The following is a 22,011-nucleotide window of genomic DNA, read 5'->3' as shown; positions in this document are numbered from 1 at the left end:
AAATTTAAAATGTAATGTTTATTTCAGATTTTTATCATAATAGATATTGGGTCTCAAAACACATTTTACCCCGGTGCCCACATGGTAGAAAAAACATTCTCATGGCGATCTGACTAGTACATTCATGGTATAAAAAGTGTATTATGGCGGGTTGTCTTTTTGGAGGCTCACGATCAAATTACATTTCAAGGATGTAAGATTTGATTATAAAAAGATTACAGAGTTTTTTCTCACTATATCTTTTACTCCAGTATGATTTTACCTCTTGTAGTGTTTATCAATTGTGCATATGTAAAAACAAACAATTGAATTAATTCCCACTACAGTTTATTTAGCTCAAGGAAACTAATGCAGACCGGAAAGTGACATAAATAGCATGCTAATGCTAAATGATTGATTTAATAATTCAAAAGTCTTTCTTTTTTTTTTTTTTTAAGAAAATGGGAGCTTTTTGAAACTTCTGCAAAGACACCTAGGTTCTCCTTTTTTTAAAAATTTTGGATTTTTCGTATAGCTTTTATTTGACTTTTATTTAAGTAAAAAGACATCGGGATGGGTTTCTTCAATGTTCCTTGGTTGAAAAATGGTAGTAAGCAAATACAGGCACAGTGAGTGTGCCGCTTGGCTTTGGTGACATCCAATGGCCATGTTTAAAACTGCAGGTTATTGTTTGACAAGATGCAGCCAATTTTTCTTGTGCTTCTCTCAGCGTCTCACTGGCTTCATAAAACGATGTGGCGGGCCACATTTGGCCCGCAGGTCATGAGTTTGACAAGTATAATGCATCATAGAATTAAACATACCAAGTTGGATTGAATTTAGAAAAAAAAACAATTAAAAACAAACACATGCATACATACAGTAATTACCTAGCTATATTGCAGTCAACCTTCCACGGTCTCGCTGCTTCACGCATGTGCATTGTGTTCTGCATTCTGATTGGCAGAGTCAGTAGTGAATAAATGTAACAAAATGCCTAACAGAACCAAATGCAGGACACAAGGAGACATAAAGCAGGGAGGTGATCCAACCCCTAATAAGGGGCGTTTAGTCAAGAAACAATAAAATACTTGTGGCGACTTCTACAAAGATCGCCTATAAGATCGCCTGCTCCTAAAGCATTACTTGTCAATTATCTTATTCGTAATTACAAAGTCGATTGGTCTGCGTGAAACATGGTTGAGACCGGATGAGTTTTTACCATTAAATGAGCCTTCTCCCCTCAGATTATGTGAGCCCTCATGTAGCAAGCTCTTGAAGAAGGATGGCGGTGTTGCGCTTATTTCTGGAAAAGTACTCAAATTTACTCCCTCTGCCTCTAATAATTATAATGCGTTTGAGGCTCTCGTCATGCGGTCCTCTTTCATGTCAATTTTTGTAGAAGCTATTTATCGCGCCCCAGGACCATTTTTAGATGAATTCTTGGAACTGTTGTCTGACCTTGTAACCTATGCAGACAAAATAATAATTATGGGGGACTCAGTTTGATTGCTGTTGCGTTCAGGTCTCTAATTGACACATTTGGGTTTTAATTAACTGATTGATTTGCCAACTCATAAAGATGTAAACACACTGGAGGAGTTTTAACCTCAAATGTGACGGGGTTATCGTGTACTAACCTTATTCCTGATTAATGTTTAGTTGTTACATTTGAGGTGCTGGCTAAATGTTGTATTAAAGGAACTAAAGGTTTTAGCAGCTGCAATATTTGCACTGGTACAGTTTCTGAGCTCTCTGATCTTCTTTCAGGGGTAGTTGCGTCGTTTCTTTTATATAAAGGCTCTATTGACTCGCTCATGAATGACTTTAATGCTACTCTGGGTAGTGTCCTGAATTCCTTGGCTCCCCTACGGCTTAAATCACGACCCAAAAAGCGCACACCTTGGTTTACTGAAGAAACTAGATCACTTAAACAAGACTGCAGGAAATCTAAACGAAAGTGGCGCTCTACCAAGCTTGAGGTTTTCTGTCAAACCTGGTGTGACGGTTTGTTAAAGTATAAAGCAGCCCTTGTCTTTGCAAAATTAGTCTATTTTTTGAGGGTTATTGCGGCACAAAAGAAAACCCCCAAAATTATCGATGAAACTAGCATAGCTAACGAGGCAACAGATTATTCCAGATATTTCTACCCATTCAACCCATGACTGTAAGGTATTATATAATAAGAAGATTCAACACATACAGGAAGAGATTTCTTAAGACCATGTAAATACGTCACATATCAAAGGTCTGAAAATTATAGATGTGCGACATGTTGGCTGTCCAGGGATTTTTTTTTCTCGATTAGCAATCTGTTACTTGATAATCTTACTCAGGTGGTGAGTACGGCCAAAGCAAATACTTTCCTGTTTAACGCGCTTCCGGATTCGCTGAGTAAAGGTCTTTTCGGGGTCCTTGGACCTTCAGTTCTAAATGCTATAAACATATCACTCTCCTCAGGTGTAGTTGCAGCGGCTGTTATTAAACCTTCACTGAAACGACCCAACCTTGATCCAGAAAGCTTATGTTATTACAGACCTGAGTCAAACCTACCGTCTCTAGAGTACTGAAAAAAGTTGTGGCATAGCAGCTGAATGATTTTATATCTGAGAATAACCTTTTTGAATCTATGCAATCAAGATTCAGTGCTACTCACTCTACTGAGACAGCCCTGGTTAAGGTAACCAATGATCTTCTACTGGCAATGGACCCTGGCGCTTCATCACTCTTGCTGCTGCTGGACCTGAGTGCTGCCTTTGACACTGTGGGCCATAATATCTTACTAGACCGGCTTAAAAAATTGATTGGCCTCTCAAGAACCGTCTTCTCATGGTTCAGATCCTACCTCTCAGAGAAGATACACTGTGTTGAATATGGTGAAATTACATCTGAGCCCGTGGCCCCCTTCTTTTCAGCATTTACATGCTTCCATTAGGTGATATTATTTCCAATTATAATAAACACACAAAAAGTAGATTAAAATTCACAAAAACTTACCTAAAAACACACAAAAATGTACGATATCCATCCATTTTGACTGTCATTGATAGTAAGGCCAGAAAAAATAATTACTGTATTTTCTGCACTACAAGGCGCACCCCCCCAAAAATGGTCCTTTGTCATATATTTTCCACAAATAAGGTGCACCGGACTATAAAGCTCTATAATAAAGGAAGGTCAAAAAAACAGTCAGATAGGTCAGTCAACTTTATTAACCCCTTAATGCAAATATGTGTCTCAGACATGGTGGCTGTACTATGTCTCCAGTCTCTGAAATACGTCATACTACATATCAGTGGAAAGCTTAAACTCTTGGGACTCAAGATATGCTGGTATTTTAAAATTAGACTTATCACAGAAACATCACGATCAGTCAGAAACAAAATACCAGAAAAATATAAAGCTGAGGTAGCTCACCAAAGACTTCGTCTTGCAGCCATTACACTCTATGATAACACTCAACCATGATCCCTTTGTATCTGTGAGTGTAGCGAATTCAACAGTGTAAAATATTTCATCCATCCATCCATCATCTGCAACGCTTATCCTCATTAGGGTCGCGGGGGTGCTGGAGCCCATCCCAGCCATCCTTGGGCAGTGGGCAGGGGACACCCTGAACTGGTTGCCAGCCAGTCGCAGGGCACACAGAGACAGACAACTCACTCGCTCATTCACACCAAAGGACAATTTGGACCGTCCGATTAACCTGACATGCATGTTTTTGGAATGTGGGAGGAAACCGGAGTGCCCAGAGGTAACCCATGCAAGCACGGGGAGAACATGCAAACTCCACACAGGGGGTTCGATCTCATGACCTCAGAACTTTGCTGCACACGTGCTAATCACTGCGCCGCTGTGTTGCCTATAAAATATTTACGTACTCCAAAACACGCTCTAATGATGACAAATAAAAGGAAAATCCGCTGAAAAGCATTTCAGCATCGATAGACATCCTTATTGCTAGCTATTTATTAAGCCCCATAATTCCCGTTTACAAATAAACTAGTAAAATAATTTTCTCTAGGCTGTAAACCAACTTAACTTGTGATCCACATCTTTTTCGGCCGATTGCTGGCATTGTTTTACCCCGCTCTAACCTATACAAGCCTGTAAATACTAACAAGGACCCGCCTCTTTCACATCTGAATAACTTTAGCCAAAAGTGACGAATTCAAACGATGATTGACACATAGGTTAGGATTCAAAACGCTGGTTACTATAGCCCATCATGCACTGTGCACTACTTTTTCTGCTGCTTACCGTTGTTGTGAGACCTGTTGCGCCTCGATATTGAATGATTTATAAGGCTTATTAAGGTATTATCAGGACATGGTCATCTTTTTCAAAACATTGAAGGCTTTTATAGAGCGGAAAATACGGTTGTTACTGTTATTAAAAAAATACTGCTGCCACGTAACGATATTCCCAACAGTGGTTGTTAAAATGCTGAAATGTCTTTCTCCTGAGACCAAAACATCTGAGTTGAGGGGAGCAAATTCCTAATCAGCATTTGCCCTCATTGCCTTAAACTTGATGAGTGTGCAGCATGGCCATCTTTTGGACTTTTTCTCACTTCCTTTCGGCTGTGAAGTGCTGCTCCGTTTCCGCCTTGACAGACATTGAGGGCTAATCGCTGTACCGTACAGGAAGTGTCCTCTCAGCACAAAGACACACTTTCTACTCATCAACATTCACGAATCAGCAGTGGCGGGACTGGATCTCACACCTAGGCCTTCAGTAATGCTACATCTAAATCCATCCAACCCTGAATAACCATTGTATGGCTATATAACATCTACTGCAACACATACAGTCCATCCGGAAAGTATTCACAGCGCTTCACTTTTTCCACATTTTGTTATGTTACAGCCTCATTCCAAGTTGTATTAATTGTATCGCTTATCTCAAAATTCTTTCCTTTCTTGAATTTATTGAAAATAGAAAACTAAGAAATCACATTTACATAAGTATTCACAGCCTTTACTTAATACTTTGTTGATCCACCTTTGGCAGCAAATACAGCCTCAAGTCTTTTTGAATACAGTATGATCCCACAAGTTTAGCACACCTATCTTAAGGCAGTTTTGCCCATTCTTCTTTGCAATAAGTCTCAAGCTCAATCAGGTTGGATGGGAGACGTTTGTGCACAGCCATTTTCAGATCTCTCCAGAGATGTTCGATCGGATTCAAGTCCGGACTCTGGCTGGGCCACTCCAGGACATTCACGGAGTGGTTCTGAAGCCAATATTTTGAGATCTTGGCTGTGTGCTTTGGGTCGTTGTCCTGCTGAAAAATGAACCTTTGCCCCAGCCTGAGGTCAAGAGCGCTCTGGAGCAGGTTTTCATCCAGGATATGTCTTTATACAGCTGCATTCATTTTTCCTTCTATCCTGACTAGTCTGCCAGTTCCTGCTGCTGAAAAACATCCCCACAGCATGATGCTGCCACCACCATGCTTCACTGTAGGGATGGTATTTGCCTGGTGATGAGCGGTGCCTGGTTTCCTCCAAACATGGCGCCTGGCATTCACATCCAAGAGTTCCATCTTTGTCTCATCAGACCAGAGAATTTTGTTTCTCATGGTCTGAGAGTCATTCAGGTGCTTTTTGATAAATTCCAGACGGGCTTCCATGTTCCTTTTACTAAGGAGTGGCTTTCGTCTGGCCACTCTACCATACAGGCCTGATTGGTGGATTGCTGCAGAGATGGTTGTCCTTCTGGAAGGCTCTCCTCTCTCCACAGAGGAACGCTGGAGCTCTGACAGAGTGACCATCGGGTTCTTGGTCACCTCCCTGACTAAGGCCCTTCTTCCCCGATCGCTCAGTTTAGAAGGCCGGCCAGCTCTAGGAAGAGTCCTGGTGGTTCCAAATGTCTTCCATTTACGAATAATGGAGGCCACTGTGCTCATTGGGACCTTCAAAGCAGCAGAAATTTTTCTGTATACTTCCCCAGATTTGTGCCTCAAGACAATCCTGTCTCGCAGGTCTACAGACAGTTCTTTTGACTTCATGCTTGGTGTTTGTGCTCTGACATGCACACTCAACTGTGGGACCTTATATAGACAGGTGTGTGCCTTTCCAAATCATGTCCAATCAACTGAATTTACTGCAGGTGGACTCCAATTAAGCTGTAGAAAGATCTCAAGGATGATAAATGGAAAAAGATGCACCTGAGCTCAATTTTGAGCTTCATGGCAAAGGCTGTGAATACTTATGTAAATGTGATTTCTTAGTTTTCTATTTTAAAAAAAATCAAAAAAAGTAAAAATAAAACTTTTTCACATTGTCATAATGGAGTATTTTGTGTAGAATTTTGAGATAAGAGATTAAATTAATACAATTTGGAATGAGGCTGTAACATAACAAAATGTGGAAAAAGTGAAGCGCTGTGAATACTTTCCGGATGCACTGCATAAAAACATAAATAACCTCATAAAATTCCAACATTAGGAATATAGCCTCATTTTACTTTTTATTCGTACACAAAAACGGGGATAATTTCCATCATCTTTTCGTCGTGACACTTCCATTACTGCCCACTTGCCAATATTGGTTTGTAAAACCTGTGATGTTTCCAAAGCATTGCTAGCAGGCACTTCCTCGCCAACCCAGAATCTAATTGGAACACCAGCTACTAATGTACTAATGTTATGCCTTAAGGCAGGGGTCGGGAACCTTTTTGACTCAAAGAGCCATAAAAGCAAAAAATATTAATTTTATTTTGGGAAAGAGCCACACCATATATTATGAGACAAATTTACTAAATTGCCAACATCATTTTTACCGTTCCATGTATTCCGTTACTCCCCAAGCCTGCACAAAATTTAGTCATTTTATTCATATTTCGTTTCTATTGTCTTTTATTAGCATATTTGGTATTGGAGTAACCCAAAAGTAATTGAAAGTAATCATGTTAAAGTAACCCTACCCAACCCTGATTAGTTATATATATATTATCAACATGACTAAGTATACTGCAGCACATTCTGTGGAGAATGATGCACCACTTGCCTATTCTGTTGTATTATACCTTCTCAAGTTTGTCGTAATTACAATATTAATGAATTTTTATGTCATACTCATTTTGAGGAGAAGAAAATAAAATAAAACGGAATCTGAGCACGTTTTTAAAAATAAAGCTAGATAACGCACACTAAAAAATTACAAAAATATATACAGTAGATTTAGATTTTCTCTGTTAAGCACGTTGATGTTATACTGTAAAATTTTCAATCTCTAAATGTTCTTGTTACATTTCATCATTTTTAATCACGTCAGCAGTTTCTTTGACGATGGTCGTTCCTGATCCTTTTTCCTTACCCGTTGTGTTTTCACGACGTTTTGCTGGCTCGTGTTCTGTTACGTAAAGGTCCGCGATATACTTATCGAGGCGTTTGTTCCGACGTGTGCGTGCGCTTTGGTTTTATGGTGTGCAACCTCCAGGCAAAACCGCCAAACCGATACGGCGATGAACTTTATCAGGCTGTGGTACAAAACCGGGTCAGATAAGTGAAACAAACAGCTTATACCAAGGCTGGCCTGGAACCAAAGCCTTCAATCTGTCTCAAGTCTGAGGTGCCATCTCCATGTTTGACCTCGAAGATGGATCTTTTGCAGATTTTAGACACGCTTATGGGGAGATATCAGGGTGTCCTCTCTTTCATCACCCTTAATCTGTTGCGTGTTGTCCACTCATTTCTTCACTTATTTGAGAATTTTTGTTGCTGCTATATGTTATTGTACTACTTTTTATTGCACTATTGTTACAACTTGGGTCAGTTTCCAAGCGCTACATTGTAAATAGTTTTGCCTTTTTATCCTAAGATTCTTTTTTCCTATTTTTCCCTTTTAAGTCTTCATTACATGTTTACCCTGGACTGCGATCTCTAATTGAATTGTAAACAATGTTCAGTGAATTGTTATCATCGACAACTTACTTTGCTTTAATTATGACCGTTTTAAAGCAAAATGGATAAAGCTAATCTATTTAAAGACTTATAAAAAGAAAACTAACATGTAGTTATCTGCATGTGTCTTATTTCTTCGTAAATGGAAGTGGCCAAGGGCAGCACGGCAGCGCAGTGGTTAGCACGTGTGCGGCATAGTTCTGAGGTCAGGGGATCAAACCTTCCTGTGTGGAGTTTGCATGTTCTCCCCGTGCTTGCGTGGGTTTCCTCCGGGCACTCCTGTTTCCTCCCACATTCCAAAAACATGCAGGCCAGGTTAATTGGCCGGTCCAAATTGTCCCTAGGTGTGAAAAAGCAAGTGAGTTGTCTGTCTCTGAGTGCCCTGCAACTGGCAACCAGTTCAGGGTGTTCCCTGCCCACTGCCCGATGGGCTCCAACGCCCCCGCGACCCTACAGAGGATAAGCGATGCAGATAATGGATGGATGGATTGATGGAAGTGGCCAAATTTTTAACCCAATGTGGACAGAGACTCAAATAAGTTTACCCACCCCTAGACCGAACATGGCCAAAAAATATGGAAAAATGCTTAAAAGGTGACCATTCAATTTTATGTTGGTTATTTCATAAAAGATCATTGCCAAAAGATTTTATCAGATTTTAAAAACTGACTAGTCACAAAGATGACACAATTTTGAGATTTTGCAATTCTCCGTGACAAGTGTTAAAGGGATAGTGTGTAATATTTAGCACCTCGTGGTGGTACAAAAAGTTTTATTCAGTTAAAAAAAACATTGAATTGAATACCAGGCAAAAATACATAAGCTATCATACTAATGGTAATTTTTATAACAAAAGATGGGTCGAGAAAATATTTCTTTTTACAAAGTCGAATCCGTACTTAGGTCGGCACCATGTTTGTCCTGCATCCAACTTCTACGCTGTGCTCTGTTGCACTGGACCTCGCTTTTACACTGGCAACACAGTGCCTTATAGTGGTCAAATATTACACACTGTGACTTCAATGACGTCACAGCTGTACAAAAAACAAACCAAATAGGTCAACTTTGAGACTAAATTTTCCTAGTTCCAAGTTGATTTTTTTGCAACATATCTGCATAATTTTGAGAAGGAAGACCACAGATCCTATGCCTCATTGGAATAAAAATCTGTTGGGGAATACCTCTAAGTTCCTTAAAATACACAGAGCACAATAGATACACATGAGTCAAAAGTACAGTAACAGACGTTTAGCTTAGTGGTCAAAAACCTTTCCTTCCGAGTAAGACACCTGTCTGAGAACAAAAGCTTCCTACCCAAATACACCTAAAAATCAACGTGCGCCACCCGGTGGATTGAACCTAAATCACGGCAGGCCGTACTTGGACAAGACAAACTACAGGAAGTGGTGCCCTAACGACCCAGGTGGTCAAGAGATCCATAAACATGAACCATCCAAGACACACGTACATTTTGGCTCCTACATCAAGTTTATTGCGCTGCAATAATATGAAAGTGATGATGAGGCTTTCTGGCTGGCATTCCAGTAGGTGGGAAAACTATTTCAATTGTCAGCATCGGAGTGCCTGTGCACTTCCTGCTATTGTTCCCGGCGGCATGAACTTTGACCCGTTGTCCGCTCATTCCCGACATCGGCGTTAAAGTCAGGAAAGAAAGTGCTTGAGCGTTCCTTTTCTACCTTTTCGGTGTCAGCTGCGATGAGGAAATCTGTCCCAAATTGCGGCAGTCCACGGGGACCGTAGCCGAGGGAAGGGAAATCCGCCCCAAACTTCCTGTTAGGAAAGGATTTCTCACAATCTGGCTGCCGTCTACAAAACAGAAGTCTGCCACATTCGAAACATCTCAAAGAAACTGAAATTGTTTCAAAATTCCAAGACACAAAAGGCAATTAGGCAGGGGTTAGCAAAATGAGCTTGGGACTTTTTGTGTTGTTGTTTGGTTTTGGTTTTGGAAATAGGTCATTTAAAAAAACAGGGTGGAAGTAGAGTTAGTTTACTTTTTACCGTACAATACAGTACATGTGATATTTACATACAGGTACCTGACAACCGCAGCCAATTGCTCCCTACACGCAATTCTCCTTATTAAGCGTTAATATACCCAACAAACACAAGAACAATATGGCACCTATTTCTACATAATATATGAAACACTAGACCGCAGTCGTGGAACACAGTTTTAATGTCCTGGTTCTAAGTGCACACTCCAGTTATAAGTACAATATCCCGGTTGTGTAGTTTTTACTTGAGTTGCTCTTGTCAGTTGTTGAAGAATGGGTATTTTATTTTCATGCTGATAAATGTTCTTACATCGTATTGTTTACTTTATTTAAACTTTGATTTCATTTCCAAATTATTTTGCAAATGATTATTTTAGCGGTCATTTTGACCTTGTCACAGGTTTAAGTGCAATATCCTGGGACTAAGTGCAATATCCTGGTTGTGAAGAGTTTTTATTTTAGATGTGAATACTTGTATTGGAGGTGTACTGGAGGTGAATACTTAATATTTGTTTAATTTATGAGTCTTTACATTGTATATTTTGCCAAACAGTAGTTTTGCAGTAGCAACACAGTGATAATAGAGGTTCTGATTCTGATTTGCTGAAAGCAAGACCGACTATGTAGGATAAAAACACAGATAATATCTGTAAACAAATTTATTTTATTTACCAAACATACAACACAAAAATTCTTTCAGCATCTTTCCAAGTTGTTTGCCCACTTACAGTAATTTTAGTGTTGCTTATTCCAAGGGCCAACACCAGCATAAATAAGTGCACAAAACAGTAAAACATATTGCGACTCATTTTGTTGCAACTAAATTGTTATTGCACAAACTAAAATACATACTTGTAAAATATTTATCTTGTGATTTCTTTGGGGATTTTTGGTGCCGCTAAGTGTTTTTCATTGCAGTTTTATTAGAAATTTGACCAGTCTCTAGGCAAGTTGTAAATATTTTTGACTATTTAACCTCACAGTCTTTTTTCTTTTATTCTCTTTAACCTCCTAAGACACAAACTTCTTGTTTAATGTGCTTCTATGTCCAAGCATGTGCACACCAGTTCTTACGAGGTTAAAGTTTTTATTACCCTTTATTTACCCTCGAGTGCCACGTCTAATCTTATTGCATAAAATATTTCACAACACTGATATCAATGACAATGATGACAATTTTATTGTATACGTAGGAGTGCAGTTCGCAGACTCTACCTGAAATACGGATAGTTTCATCTGTAACAGAAAATGTTACAATTCAGGAATATTTGCACCAAAAATGTCAGAGTATCAGTTCCTATTATCTTCCTATACTCTGTATGTACGTTCCTCACTTAAAACTGTTTGCATTGGAGTGAAGAAGGCTGCGCAATAAGCACGAAAATTAAATTCTTCACAGATGATATCATTTGCTAGTGTTTACAGTTCACTGATACCTTAATAACTAGGTTTGTCGAGGCACCACTTCCTGTGGTGTGTCTTGGGCAAGTACAGCCGGCGGCACCCTTTACTCTTCAGACGGTTTTTGGGAAGGGGTTCTACCCCCTACATGAAACATGGTTTCAATGGATACCAGTGAAGGAGAACTCTAAATCACTATGGCACTATGATTTCCTCCCACATTCCAAAAAACATGCTTTTCAAGTTGATTGGCTGGTCCAAATTGTCCCTAGGTGTGAATGAGCGAGTGAATTGTCTGTTACTGTGTGCACTGCGACTGGCTAGCGACCTGTTCCCTCTGAGATTCGACCTGCAATCTCAGTGGAAATGTTTAAATCTAAGCTTAAAACACACTTCTATTCTATAACTTGACTTCAGGGTGTCCCCTGCCCACTGCCTGAAAATAGCTAGGAGTTCGAGACTAAGTAAACACTCCCGAGTGTCCTTTACTTTTGTGACATATGAAAGGCTCATGCCTGTACAGTCACATGAGGCTCTTTGTCAAGTCATGTTTATTTGTATAGCCCTTAATCACAAAGAGTCTCAAAGGACTGCACAGACCACAGATTATTGCAAACCACAGACTATTATGACACCATCACCTCATCTAAAACCTACATGAGGGCAAATAATACACAGATATTGTCAACATAATATATGTTATTCATATGCTATAGAATAGAAATGTGTTTTAAGCTTAAATTTAAACATTTCCACTGAGGTTGGAGATCAAATCTCAGGGGGAAGAGAATTCCACGGCACCGGGGCCCGAATGGAGAACGCTCTCGAACCTCAGGATCTCTTCTTGGGTCTTGGGATAACTACGAGACCAGCATTTCAGAGCGAAGGCTCCAGACCGGAACATAGGGGGAAATTAAATCTAAAAGATATGAGGGAGCAAGTCCTTGCATGATTTTGCATATGACCAACAGAACCTTAAAATCACATTTTAAGCTAACAGGGAGCCAATGCAATTTAGCTAAAATCGGGGTAATGTGATCGGACTTTCTTGTCTTAGTTAAAAGCCTCTCTGCAGCATTTTGTACCATCTGAAGGCTCTTGATTTTGGACTTCGGTAGACCGGAGAGTAGTGCATTACGGTAATCGAGACAGGAAGTTACAAACGCATGAATTATAATCTCCGACTGAGACAGCATAGGGCGAATTTTAGCAATGTTGCAATCATGGAAAAAGCTGTTCTAGTAATATTCTTAACATCTGTTTGAAAGGACAGATCGGGGTCAAATATCACACTTAAATTTTTGACTGAGTCACTCTGGGCGATATTACATTTGTCAATGTTCAGAGCAGTTTTTGAGAACAAGTGAGGGAATTTGCATGGGCCAATAACTAACATTTCGGTCTTTTCAGAGTTATGGCGCAAGAAGTTGAGTGACATCCATTCTTTTATCTCAGTGAGGCAGGCCTCCAAATTTCCACAGTTTAGTGTGGCAGATTCCTCCATCGGAAGATACAGTTGAGTGTCATCTGCGTAGCAATGGAAACTGATGTTATACTTGCGAAAAATATCACCCAATGGAAGCAGATGCTGAAAAGAAGAGGGCCATGTACTGAACCCTGCAGAAGACCACAGGTAACACTAAAGGGCTCAGATGTCATTTTATCATATTTAACACTGCGCGTCCTATCTAAGATCTGAACCATAAGAGGGAGGTTCCTGAAGACCAATCCATTTTTCCAACCGTTCTAGTAAGATATTATGGTCCACAGTGTCAAAGGCAGCACTAAGGTCCAGCAGCAGCAAGAGTGATGAAGCGGATTCCATTGCCAGTAAAAGATCATTGGTTACCTTGATCAGGGCCGTCTCAGTAGAGTGGTTAGCCCTGAATCCTGATTGCATTGATTCAAAAAGATTATTCTCACATATAAAATCATTCAGCTGCTGTGCCAGAACCAGCTCAGTAGCCTAGATGGTAAGGCGCCCGCTTTGAGACTGGGAGGTCGGTGGTTCGCGCCCCGGCCGAGTCATTCCTAAGACTTAAAAAGTGGTCGGCGGCGCCCTCTGTTGGCTGCGGCTGCATCGGCTCGCTACAACGGGTTAGGTGCAATCGACATTTCGTTCTGTGTACATTGTTACACAGAATGACAATACAAGGAAATTATTATTATTATAACTTTTTAAAAGTACTACAGAAAGAATTGTAAGTTTGACACAGGTCTATAATTACATTAGCTTTCTGGATCAAGGTTGGGTCGTTTCAGTGTAGGTTTAATAACAGCGGACTTAAAAGCTGCTGGAACTGCACCTGAGGAGAGTGATATGCTTATAATATTTAGAACTGAAGGTCCAAGGGCCCCAAAAAGACCTTTAATCAGCGAACCCGGAAGCGGGTAAAACAGGCAATGGGTTTCGTATATTTTTGTATTTATATTCAAATTATTTGTTGCGCTTTTGTCGTGAGTGTACCCGAACATAAGCTCCCCCTCAGACCCGGACACCAGATGGCTCCCCAAAAAAAGGTAAATCACGAAATTGTTTGTACGGAGGCTGCAGCAAAGGGACAACCGAGGGGCTCTTCGCTACGGAGACAGGAACCAGGTGCAGCCGAGGAGCTTTCTCCTCGCTGCCGCAACAAGGAACAAAAAGCAGTACTTGTGAGCACCCCTGCCTTAGTTCCTGCTTCTTCCGCACATGGGTTTATCACCTCCAAAATGTAACATTATTCATGTATTTCAAGGTGGGGTGCATTGTTATTTTAATTTTCTTTCTGCAATAAAGAAATGCTCTTCATAGAAAACATGCTTTTACTCCGGGAAAATATCTCTTTGACTGTTTCTTTTTTTTATCTCCCAGACAAATTTAGATAAAAATGCCACAAATGTAAAACATATAAGTCATAAGACACTGATTTCCAAAGGCGTCTTTTTCTAAATTCAGCGACACTGATCAAATCATATGAAAACAATACATAAACAAATTACAGTTGACGGAATACAGTAGCAGGAGGAAACGTGTCACCGGTTTGTGTGTGAGTGTTAGTATTTTTCTCTCCCGCCTCTTCCTTGATTAGAAAAAGAGGGAGGGACGACACGGTCGACATGACATGACGGCCTCACTGGCGCCGCTCATGCTCACCTAGACACTTTAACCGCTATACTTCTACCCTTGCCTCCTAGAATAGCAATATTTTATTTGGCATTTTTTTCCTGCCTCTGAAAGAGGCCTTTTTTTTTTTTTTTTTTTTTTAATTCCCTTCAAAAATGTTACTACTACTACTGCTACTACTACAACTACAAACTTCACTACAACAGGTTAGTTGTGTGTTTTTAAAGTTTGAAGTGAAATGTTTTCCAAAATCTCATAAGGATAGTTTAAATTGTTCAAAAGTCTGAATAGAGTTTTATTTGATCTATTTTGAGAAACATAATTGTTTGGAGTGGAATGTAACAGAACCTTAAATAATGCTCTGTTGTTAAAACACATATACTGTATATATATTTTGTTTTGTTTCTTTTTAAGCGACAGTGTGTAATATTTGACAACTAGATGTTGCTGAATGGTGTATTGCAGGGACTGAGAGCTACTTTATATTAAAATAGAATAGGATAGAATTGTCTTCATTTTCATTCATATAAATGTGATGAAACAGTGCATGCAACTTGATTAGAAATGGCACTCCTGGCTAAAACATGTATTAAAAACTAAAGAATACTTAGGGGGTAGTACTTAGAGACTGGCCTTAGATATAATAATAGTGCAATGAAAAGTAGTGCAATAAGTGACATGTTATTGCCAATAACATTTAGCCGCAACAATAAAATAATCCAAAATTAGCACCTGATATATATATATATATATATATATATATATATATATATATATATATATATACATATATATATCTATAGGGCATTTGTTAAGGTGGCCCTGGCTTGTTGATTTGATATACTTGTTAAAAAACTAACTTTATGGCCATGGCATTACGTCCTTTCATTTGTGACATAGTAAAGGCTCAAAAGCAATTTGTCCGGTAAAAGGACTTTTCATTTATATTGTGTGTCAATATTCAAATAACAGTTATAATAATACATTTTATTTCAAAGCCTCTTTTAGCACACATATGATGTTTTTAAAAAACAACTTTGTGCCCATGACATTAAGTCCTTTGCCTTTGTAACATAGTAAAGTCTCATTGGCTCTTTGTCCTTTGACTCTTTATTTTGTATATTTTCGTATCTATATTCAAACAATACTAATACATTGTATTTCCATCCATTATCTGAACCGCTTATCCTCAGTAGGTTCGCGGGGGTGCTGGAGCCCATCCCAGCTATTTTCGGGCAGTGGGCCAGTCGCAGGGCACACAGGGACAGACAATTCGCTCGTTCATTCACACCTCGGGTCAATTTGAACCGGCCAATTAACCTGACATGCATGTTTTGGGAATGTGGGAGGAAATCGGAGTGCCCGGAGGAAACCCACGCAAGCACGGGGAGAACATGCAAACTCCACACAGTGTAATAACTGTGTCGCACACGCTAACAACTGCACCGCCATGCTGCCACATTTTATTTCATTCTCATTATTCATTTTTGAAGTGCCTTTCGGGCGACGCATGGTCACTGTTCACAGAATAAAAACAGACAATAAATACAAAAATAAATGCAAGGTACAGTAGAAAGGGGGGATCATGTGAAGCTGTTTTTGATGGGTAGGCAAGTCTGAAATGGTGGCTTTTGAGTCTGGATTGGGAGATGGACAAGGTGGCATAATTCCAATTAAAGAAATAAATCATTTATGTATGTAAAAGAATAACTAAAGTTATGGTGAAATAAGTATTTTTTACCCAAAGTAAATTAAATAAAAAGCTGTTTTATTGCACACCTGTATGGATTAAGAACATGATCCACTTTACTCTACTTAAATGAACGCTATTAGAAACTGCATTTGCTTTCCAGTTCGGTCCTACAAAGACTACTTATTTTTTCCATTAATAAACATTTTTGAAATGGCACCAGGCAGCGTTTATGGAGCTCTACAAACCTGCATGTGGCTTCAGAGCAAGTTTAGCAGGTCGAGAAGTCTAAATTTGATTCGTGATAGAAGGTATCTTCATCTTCCTTTTGCTGCTTTTTGTGGGTCCGGAGCGTTTTGTTGTTATGATGGTTTTTAGAAATGAAGATTTGCGCATGCATGTTATAGGTTTGTTAATGTATTTTAAGTATTTGTGGACTGCAACATCATATAATGTTGACGGCTTTGTTACGGTATCGCAAGCCGGCAATCTTGTGTAGACTGGGCAGAGAGCATCCAATGATCTTCTGGGCTGTGTTGATTACTCTTCATATGTTTTTACTGTCTGCTGCTGTGCTCCCGGCATACCACACCGTGATATCGTATGTCAGAACACACTTCCACTGTCGCTTTTTGGAAGGACACCAGTAACTTCTGTTCCAGGTTGTTCCTTACGAGAACCCTCAGGAAGTTACTAATTGGTTCGAAAAACTAGTATTTTGATTAAAATTTCTAAAATAACCATTTGTGTTATTACTATGTTACTCTGTGTCTTGGGCAAGTACAGCCTGGCTGCGCCCATCCCTCTCCAGAACATTTTTTGGGTAGGTGTTTGCTCCCCACATGAAAAGAAGTATGAAAGTACTGGTTTCCAATATTATCAGTAGCAGGGGAGACCTGATTTGAAGCGTCATCTCGCTCTTTGGAGATTGATGGGCAACGGCGTGTGTACTGATAGATGCTCTTAAATCACTGAGAAAAACTATTTTGTTTCAAAAATCACTATTTTTGTTGAAAACCATAAACTTTTTGGCCATGACATTACGTCCTTTGCCTTTGTAACATAGTAAAGGCTCAAAGGCTCTTTGTCTGAAAAAAATATTTTAATTTTGAATATTTTTGTAACTATGTGTGTTCAAATAATAACAATGTAACATATCATTTTGAAGAGCCTTCCAGGAGAGCCAAGGTCACTGTACCCACAATAGAAAGAGATATCTATAAAAACAGACAATAGATAAGAAATTAAATCAAAGTACAGTAAATCGGGGGGTCCAAGTGAGCTTGTTTACGATGAGTTGACCAGTTTGAAAGGGTGGGTTTTGAGTCTGGATCGGACTCAAAAGGTGGCAGAACTCAAATTAAATAAAGAAAAAAATATATATTTAAAATTATAGCTAAATTTATATATGAAATGAAATGGTTGTTTCCCCCCCCAAAATTTTTTTTTAAATGTACCGTTTTAATATTTTATTTACTTTTATCAGATGAATCAAGAAAATAATTGTTGTTATTGACCCCTGAAACAAATTGATTTGAGCAGGAGAAAGTATGGTGCCCCCAAACAAAATTTAACCATTTATGATGAAAGCGTAACACGTTTTGAATATGAACCCTTAGGTGCTTCTGTGTTACCCTTTCTAAGTAGCTCACGTATTAAAAGAAAACTGGATCAATAAAAATGATGCAGTTCAATTTTGTACGTATAATTCCAGATTAGTCGGGGCGGCAGTAGCTCAGGAGGTAGAGCGAATCCCAGTTCGAATCCCGGCTCCTTCGTATTACATGTGGAAGTGTCCTTGGGTAAGACACTGAAACCCTAACACCCCCAATAAGCAGGTTAGCGCCTTACATGGCTGCAAGGCCGCTATTGGGAAATGTGGAGCACATTGTAAAGCGCTTTGGGAAGTCATTGACTTGAAAAGCACTATATAAAAGCAGATCATTTCATTTCTTTAAAAATCAAATTTCATCCATTAATGACATGTTAAAGAAATTCTAGCCATGCATCACAAAAAAGCTTTATTTTCTTATCTATCTTTGTTCAGGTCAAAATTTGCTTTATTTTAAACATTAAAGGATTCTTTGTTTTTGAACTACAGTACTTCCTTTGTAAACATAACATGTCTGTGATAGATTCCATCAATGCTGTTTTTATATGTTCAAGTACAGCTCTGCTGTCCTTTGATGGGATAGCAGACAAATGGGAATTTTTTTCATTGTAACTCATGTGCAAAGTTTCTTCATTTTACTCATTCTGCGTTTTTTGAGCTCTTCCATGACAGCTCAGTCCAAGTTATAATAGTGAACCATATAGCCCTTTGAGACTTTTTTGATTAAAGGCTATACAAATAAACATAACTTGCATGAAGGACACATCAAAATTGCATCATAATTAAGTCGAATTTGCTGTGTGACCCATGTAAATTGCAGGGCTGCAACAATGAATTGATAAAATCAATTATTTAAAGCATTGGGAACGAATTTTTCGTCGATTCATTGTGTCAAGGGATTCACGCGCCACTCAGCACTCTGAGTGGCAATTCATTCATTGCTTTAAAAGTGCTCGACGAATTAAATTGATTTGATTTGATTAAAGGGCGGCACGGTGGGTGAGTGGTTAGCGCGTCCGCGGCACAGATCTGAGCACAGGGGTTCAAACCGTCCTGTGTGGAGTTTGCATGTTCTCCCCATACTTGTGTGGGTTTCCTCCGGGCACTACAGTTTCCTCCCACATCCCAAAAACATGCATGTCACGGTAATTGGCCGGTCCAAATTGACCCTAGGTGTGAATGAGCGAGCGAATTGTCTGTCCCTATGTGCCCTGCGACTGGCTAGCAACCAGTTCAGGGTGTCCTCTGCCCACTTCCCGAAGATAGCTGTGATGAGCTCTAGCACCCCCGCGACCCTGCTGAGGATAAGTGGTGCAGATGGTTGGATGATTTGATTAATTCAATGCAAATAAGACTGCATTGAATTTCGATGTGATGTTGAGAGGACAAGCAGAGAGCACCTCATCTATGTTTTTATAAAAAAATGTACCCTACATATTTGCAGGTGTATAATCATACATTTGTCTGTATTTCTATTGTTAAAGTATTTTACAAACACCTGGATATTTTAATTGTTACATATTTTATCGCTTCAAAACTTCAATATTTGAATAAAGGAGGGAATTAAAAACATATATTTTTTAAAAAATCCGATTTACTGGTTGCAGCCCTAGTAAATAGGCTCAAGTAAACATTAACTTAAATTCACATTTCCAAAGAGATCCCTCCATTCCGAGAAATATGTGAGCTTCTTTTTAACATTTCTAAAATAACCATTAATGGTATACTATGGTGTTACTATGTTATTTCCAGCTTGTAATTATTACATGTTAATAGAAACTCTTGGTGTAGTGCAATCGAAAACAAATGCTACAAAGCACAAGGATAAATATTAACTACGGAGACCCATATTGACCAAAACGCACTCATCACCTGATCAGTCAGTTTTATGAAAGAATAACTGAAGACAAAATAAAAAAGGAGTGTAAATCTGAGAATGAAATCCCTTTCAGAACCAGAACCTTTTATTTTACGGGAAATCATGCACATTAGGAAGCCGGTCTGGCGTGGAAGGAGAGTAAGCCAGAAACCAACGAGACTGATTCCAATAGCCCGAGTTGATATCGAACAGATGGAGTCGATACCGGACAGGAAGGGATAGACAGGATTGACACCAAATCAGGATATCAGTAACTAACAGGAGAAACTAGACGGGAACGAAAACTGGAGAAAATAATAAACAGGACCAAAATAGACGGAAACAAAACTGGAACGCGAAATAAAACAGGACAAAAATAAACGGGAACAATACTGGATTGAAGATTTCAACAGGGAATCAGGACCGAGTCAGAACCCACGTGGGGTAAAAGTTCGTTTGACGTGCTGACAACCGAAGCAAGAGAGCGCTGAACTTTATATAGACAGAAATCTAACCTCTCAACGAGCAGCGGCTGGCGCCCCACGGTCGGGGCCGATTAGGCACTATGGCAACCGTGACACACACGGACGGGGCCAATTGGGAGCCACGGCAACCATGACAGAAACACCCCAAACCCCCCCTCAAGGGATGGCTCCAGAAGTCCCCCCGAAAAAAATTCAGTGTTTGGCAGACGGACAGGCAGACGGACAGGCAGACGGACAGGCAGACGGACGACTCAGGCAGGCAGACGGACGACTCAGGCAGGCAGACGGACGACTCAGGCAGGCAGACGGACAGGCAGACGGACGACTCAGGCAGACAGACAGAGACAGACAGTGTTGAGAGCGGGGAAGAACAGGTTTGATGGCCGATACGGTGGAGCAGAAACGTAATCGAGTTCAGAAAAGGGGTCGGAATCAAACAGGAATCAGGACAGGATAGAGTCAGGGTCGAAAGGGCTTGCCTAGCTTGGGCTGAGGTTCTCAGACGGACTGACAATGGGTGACAGGAAGACGGGGTTTAAAAAGAGATAAGCCGTTGCCGATAGGAGCTCATTCAGCTGACGCGACATGAACTCAGTCCGCTGAGCTAATTGCTCCATCTGGCGTTGTCTGCTCCATTGAGTTTGCTCGACCTGCAGCTGAAGGGTGGCGACCTCACTGGGCGATCGCCAAACGGCGTCCTCCAGCTTTCCCCAAATTGTGTTGGGATCGTTCGCTGAGTTCTCATCGTTTGGCCAGATCGTTCTGTCATGAAACGGAACGGGACTGTCTTGAAACGGGTCGGGAAGCAGGAAGTAGGAACTCATTTGCGTAGATGATCTGTCACTTTAATTGAGATAGGAAAGTTGTCCAATACACAAACGGACCAAAAACAAAACAAAGCAGGCTCAAATGCAGGCAAAATTACAATTCGGGCATTTCTCAGAATCAAACAGAACATGCAGGAATCTCTCAGAATGTTACACCGGAGTGCAACAAAGTCCAACAAGCGAAACAAGAATAAACAGGTATCAACAAGTTTTCAACATGGGTAAACAACGATCTGGCATAGGGCAGTTCCAAAAGGCACGTTTAAGTACCCATAGGAGTATTCAGAAAATGCAGGTCAGCTGGTTTCAAGGGGCGGGGCCAGCTGGGTGCCATGACAATCGTGCAGGACATGACACTATGGACAGCTACCATACCATTCATCAATGTTATCTTGTTGCAGAAAATATCAAAACTTGAAATAACAGCAGCAAAGCAGAAGGCACATGCACGCACACACGCATACACGCACACTTCTTTAAAATATTCACCATCAGTGAATGGTTTTCCGTGCTTTGCTATGCAGTGAGCAGTGTGATAACTTGCTTCAGTGGTGGTGGTTTTAGCAGTGACAAAGGTCTTTAGGGTCTGTGTTTGTTTGCCGTACCTGGACACTGCACGTTTTAATGTCTCCGCCATATCAGACTCATCCTTGATTTCATGTTCATGTTTCGTCTCGTAATGACATTTAACACCTGCTGTGCGAGATACAACGCTCTCGAGGCATAGTGCACAAAACAGCACGGTCATTTTTTCACAAAGCCTCCTTCGTCTGTCCACGCTGGCTGGAAGAACGAGTTTTCGCTCGAGGAGCCGTCATGATATGTTCATTTGTCGCGCGCGTGTGTTTCGTTGGCTGGGTTAAAACACGGATCACTCCTCCTCTCCTCGGGGCCGCACAGAAACACGCTCACAAACAGAGTAGAGGAAAAGGGGCGCTAACGTAAAGCCTCTTCATAATATGGCGCACAGCTGAAAATGTCTACATTTCAGGTAAAAATGCGCATTTTCAAAATATAATCATTATTATTTTGCCGTGCGCTCGCGTGCCACTGGTTAACCCCTTGCCTGCCACTTCTGGCACACGTTTCATAGGTTGCCGACCCCTGATCTAGACCATGCGTGGGCAAAC

At 40.2% G+C, this 22,011-nt stretch overlaps 1 protein-coding gene across 1 annotated transcript in view; it reads left to right on the top strand.

The window, feature by feature from the left end:
• Nucleotides 1–14,407: 14,407 nt before the first annotated feature.
• Nucleotides 14,408–22,011, top strand: part of stab1 (stabilin 1) — a 126,129-nt gene continuing 118,525 nt past the window's right edge. Inside the window, exon 1 of the mRNA XM_088337594.1 lies at nt 14,408–14,615. Within this exon, the coding sequence (XP_088193720.1) occupies nt 14,565–14,615 (51 nt within the window). The 5' untranslated portion in view covers nt 14,408–14,564. The remainder of the gene's footprint in view (nt 14,616–22,011) is intronic.

This window comes from Urocampus carinirostris, chromosome 6, assembly GCF_059441175.1.
Source record: "Urocampus carinirostris isolate Australia breed hairy pipefish chromosome 6, RoL_Ucar_1.0, whole genome shotgun sequence".
NCBI classification, from domain to species: domain Eukaryota; kingdom Metazoa; phylum Chordata; class Actinopteri; order Syngnathiformes; family Syngnathidae; genus Urocampus; species Urocampus carinirostris.
This window is presented reverse-complemented; position numbering and strand designations above follow the sequence as displayed.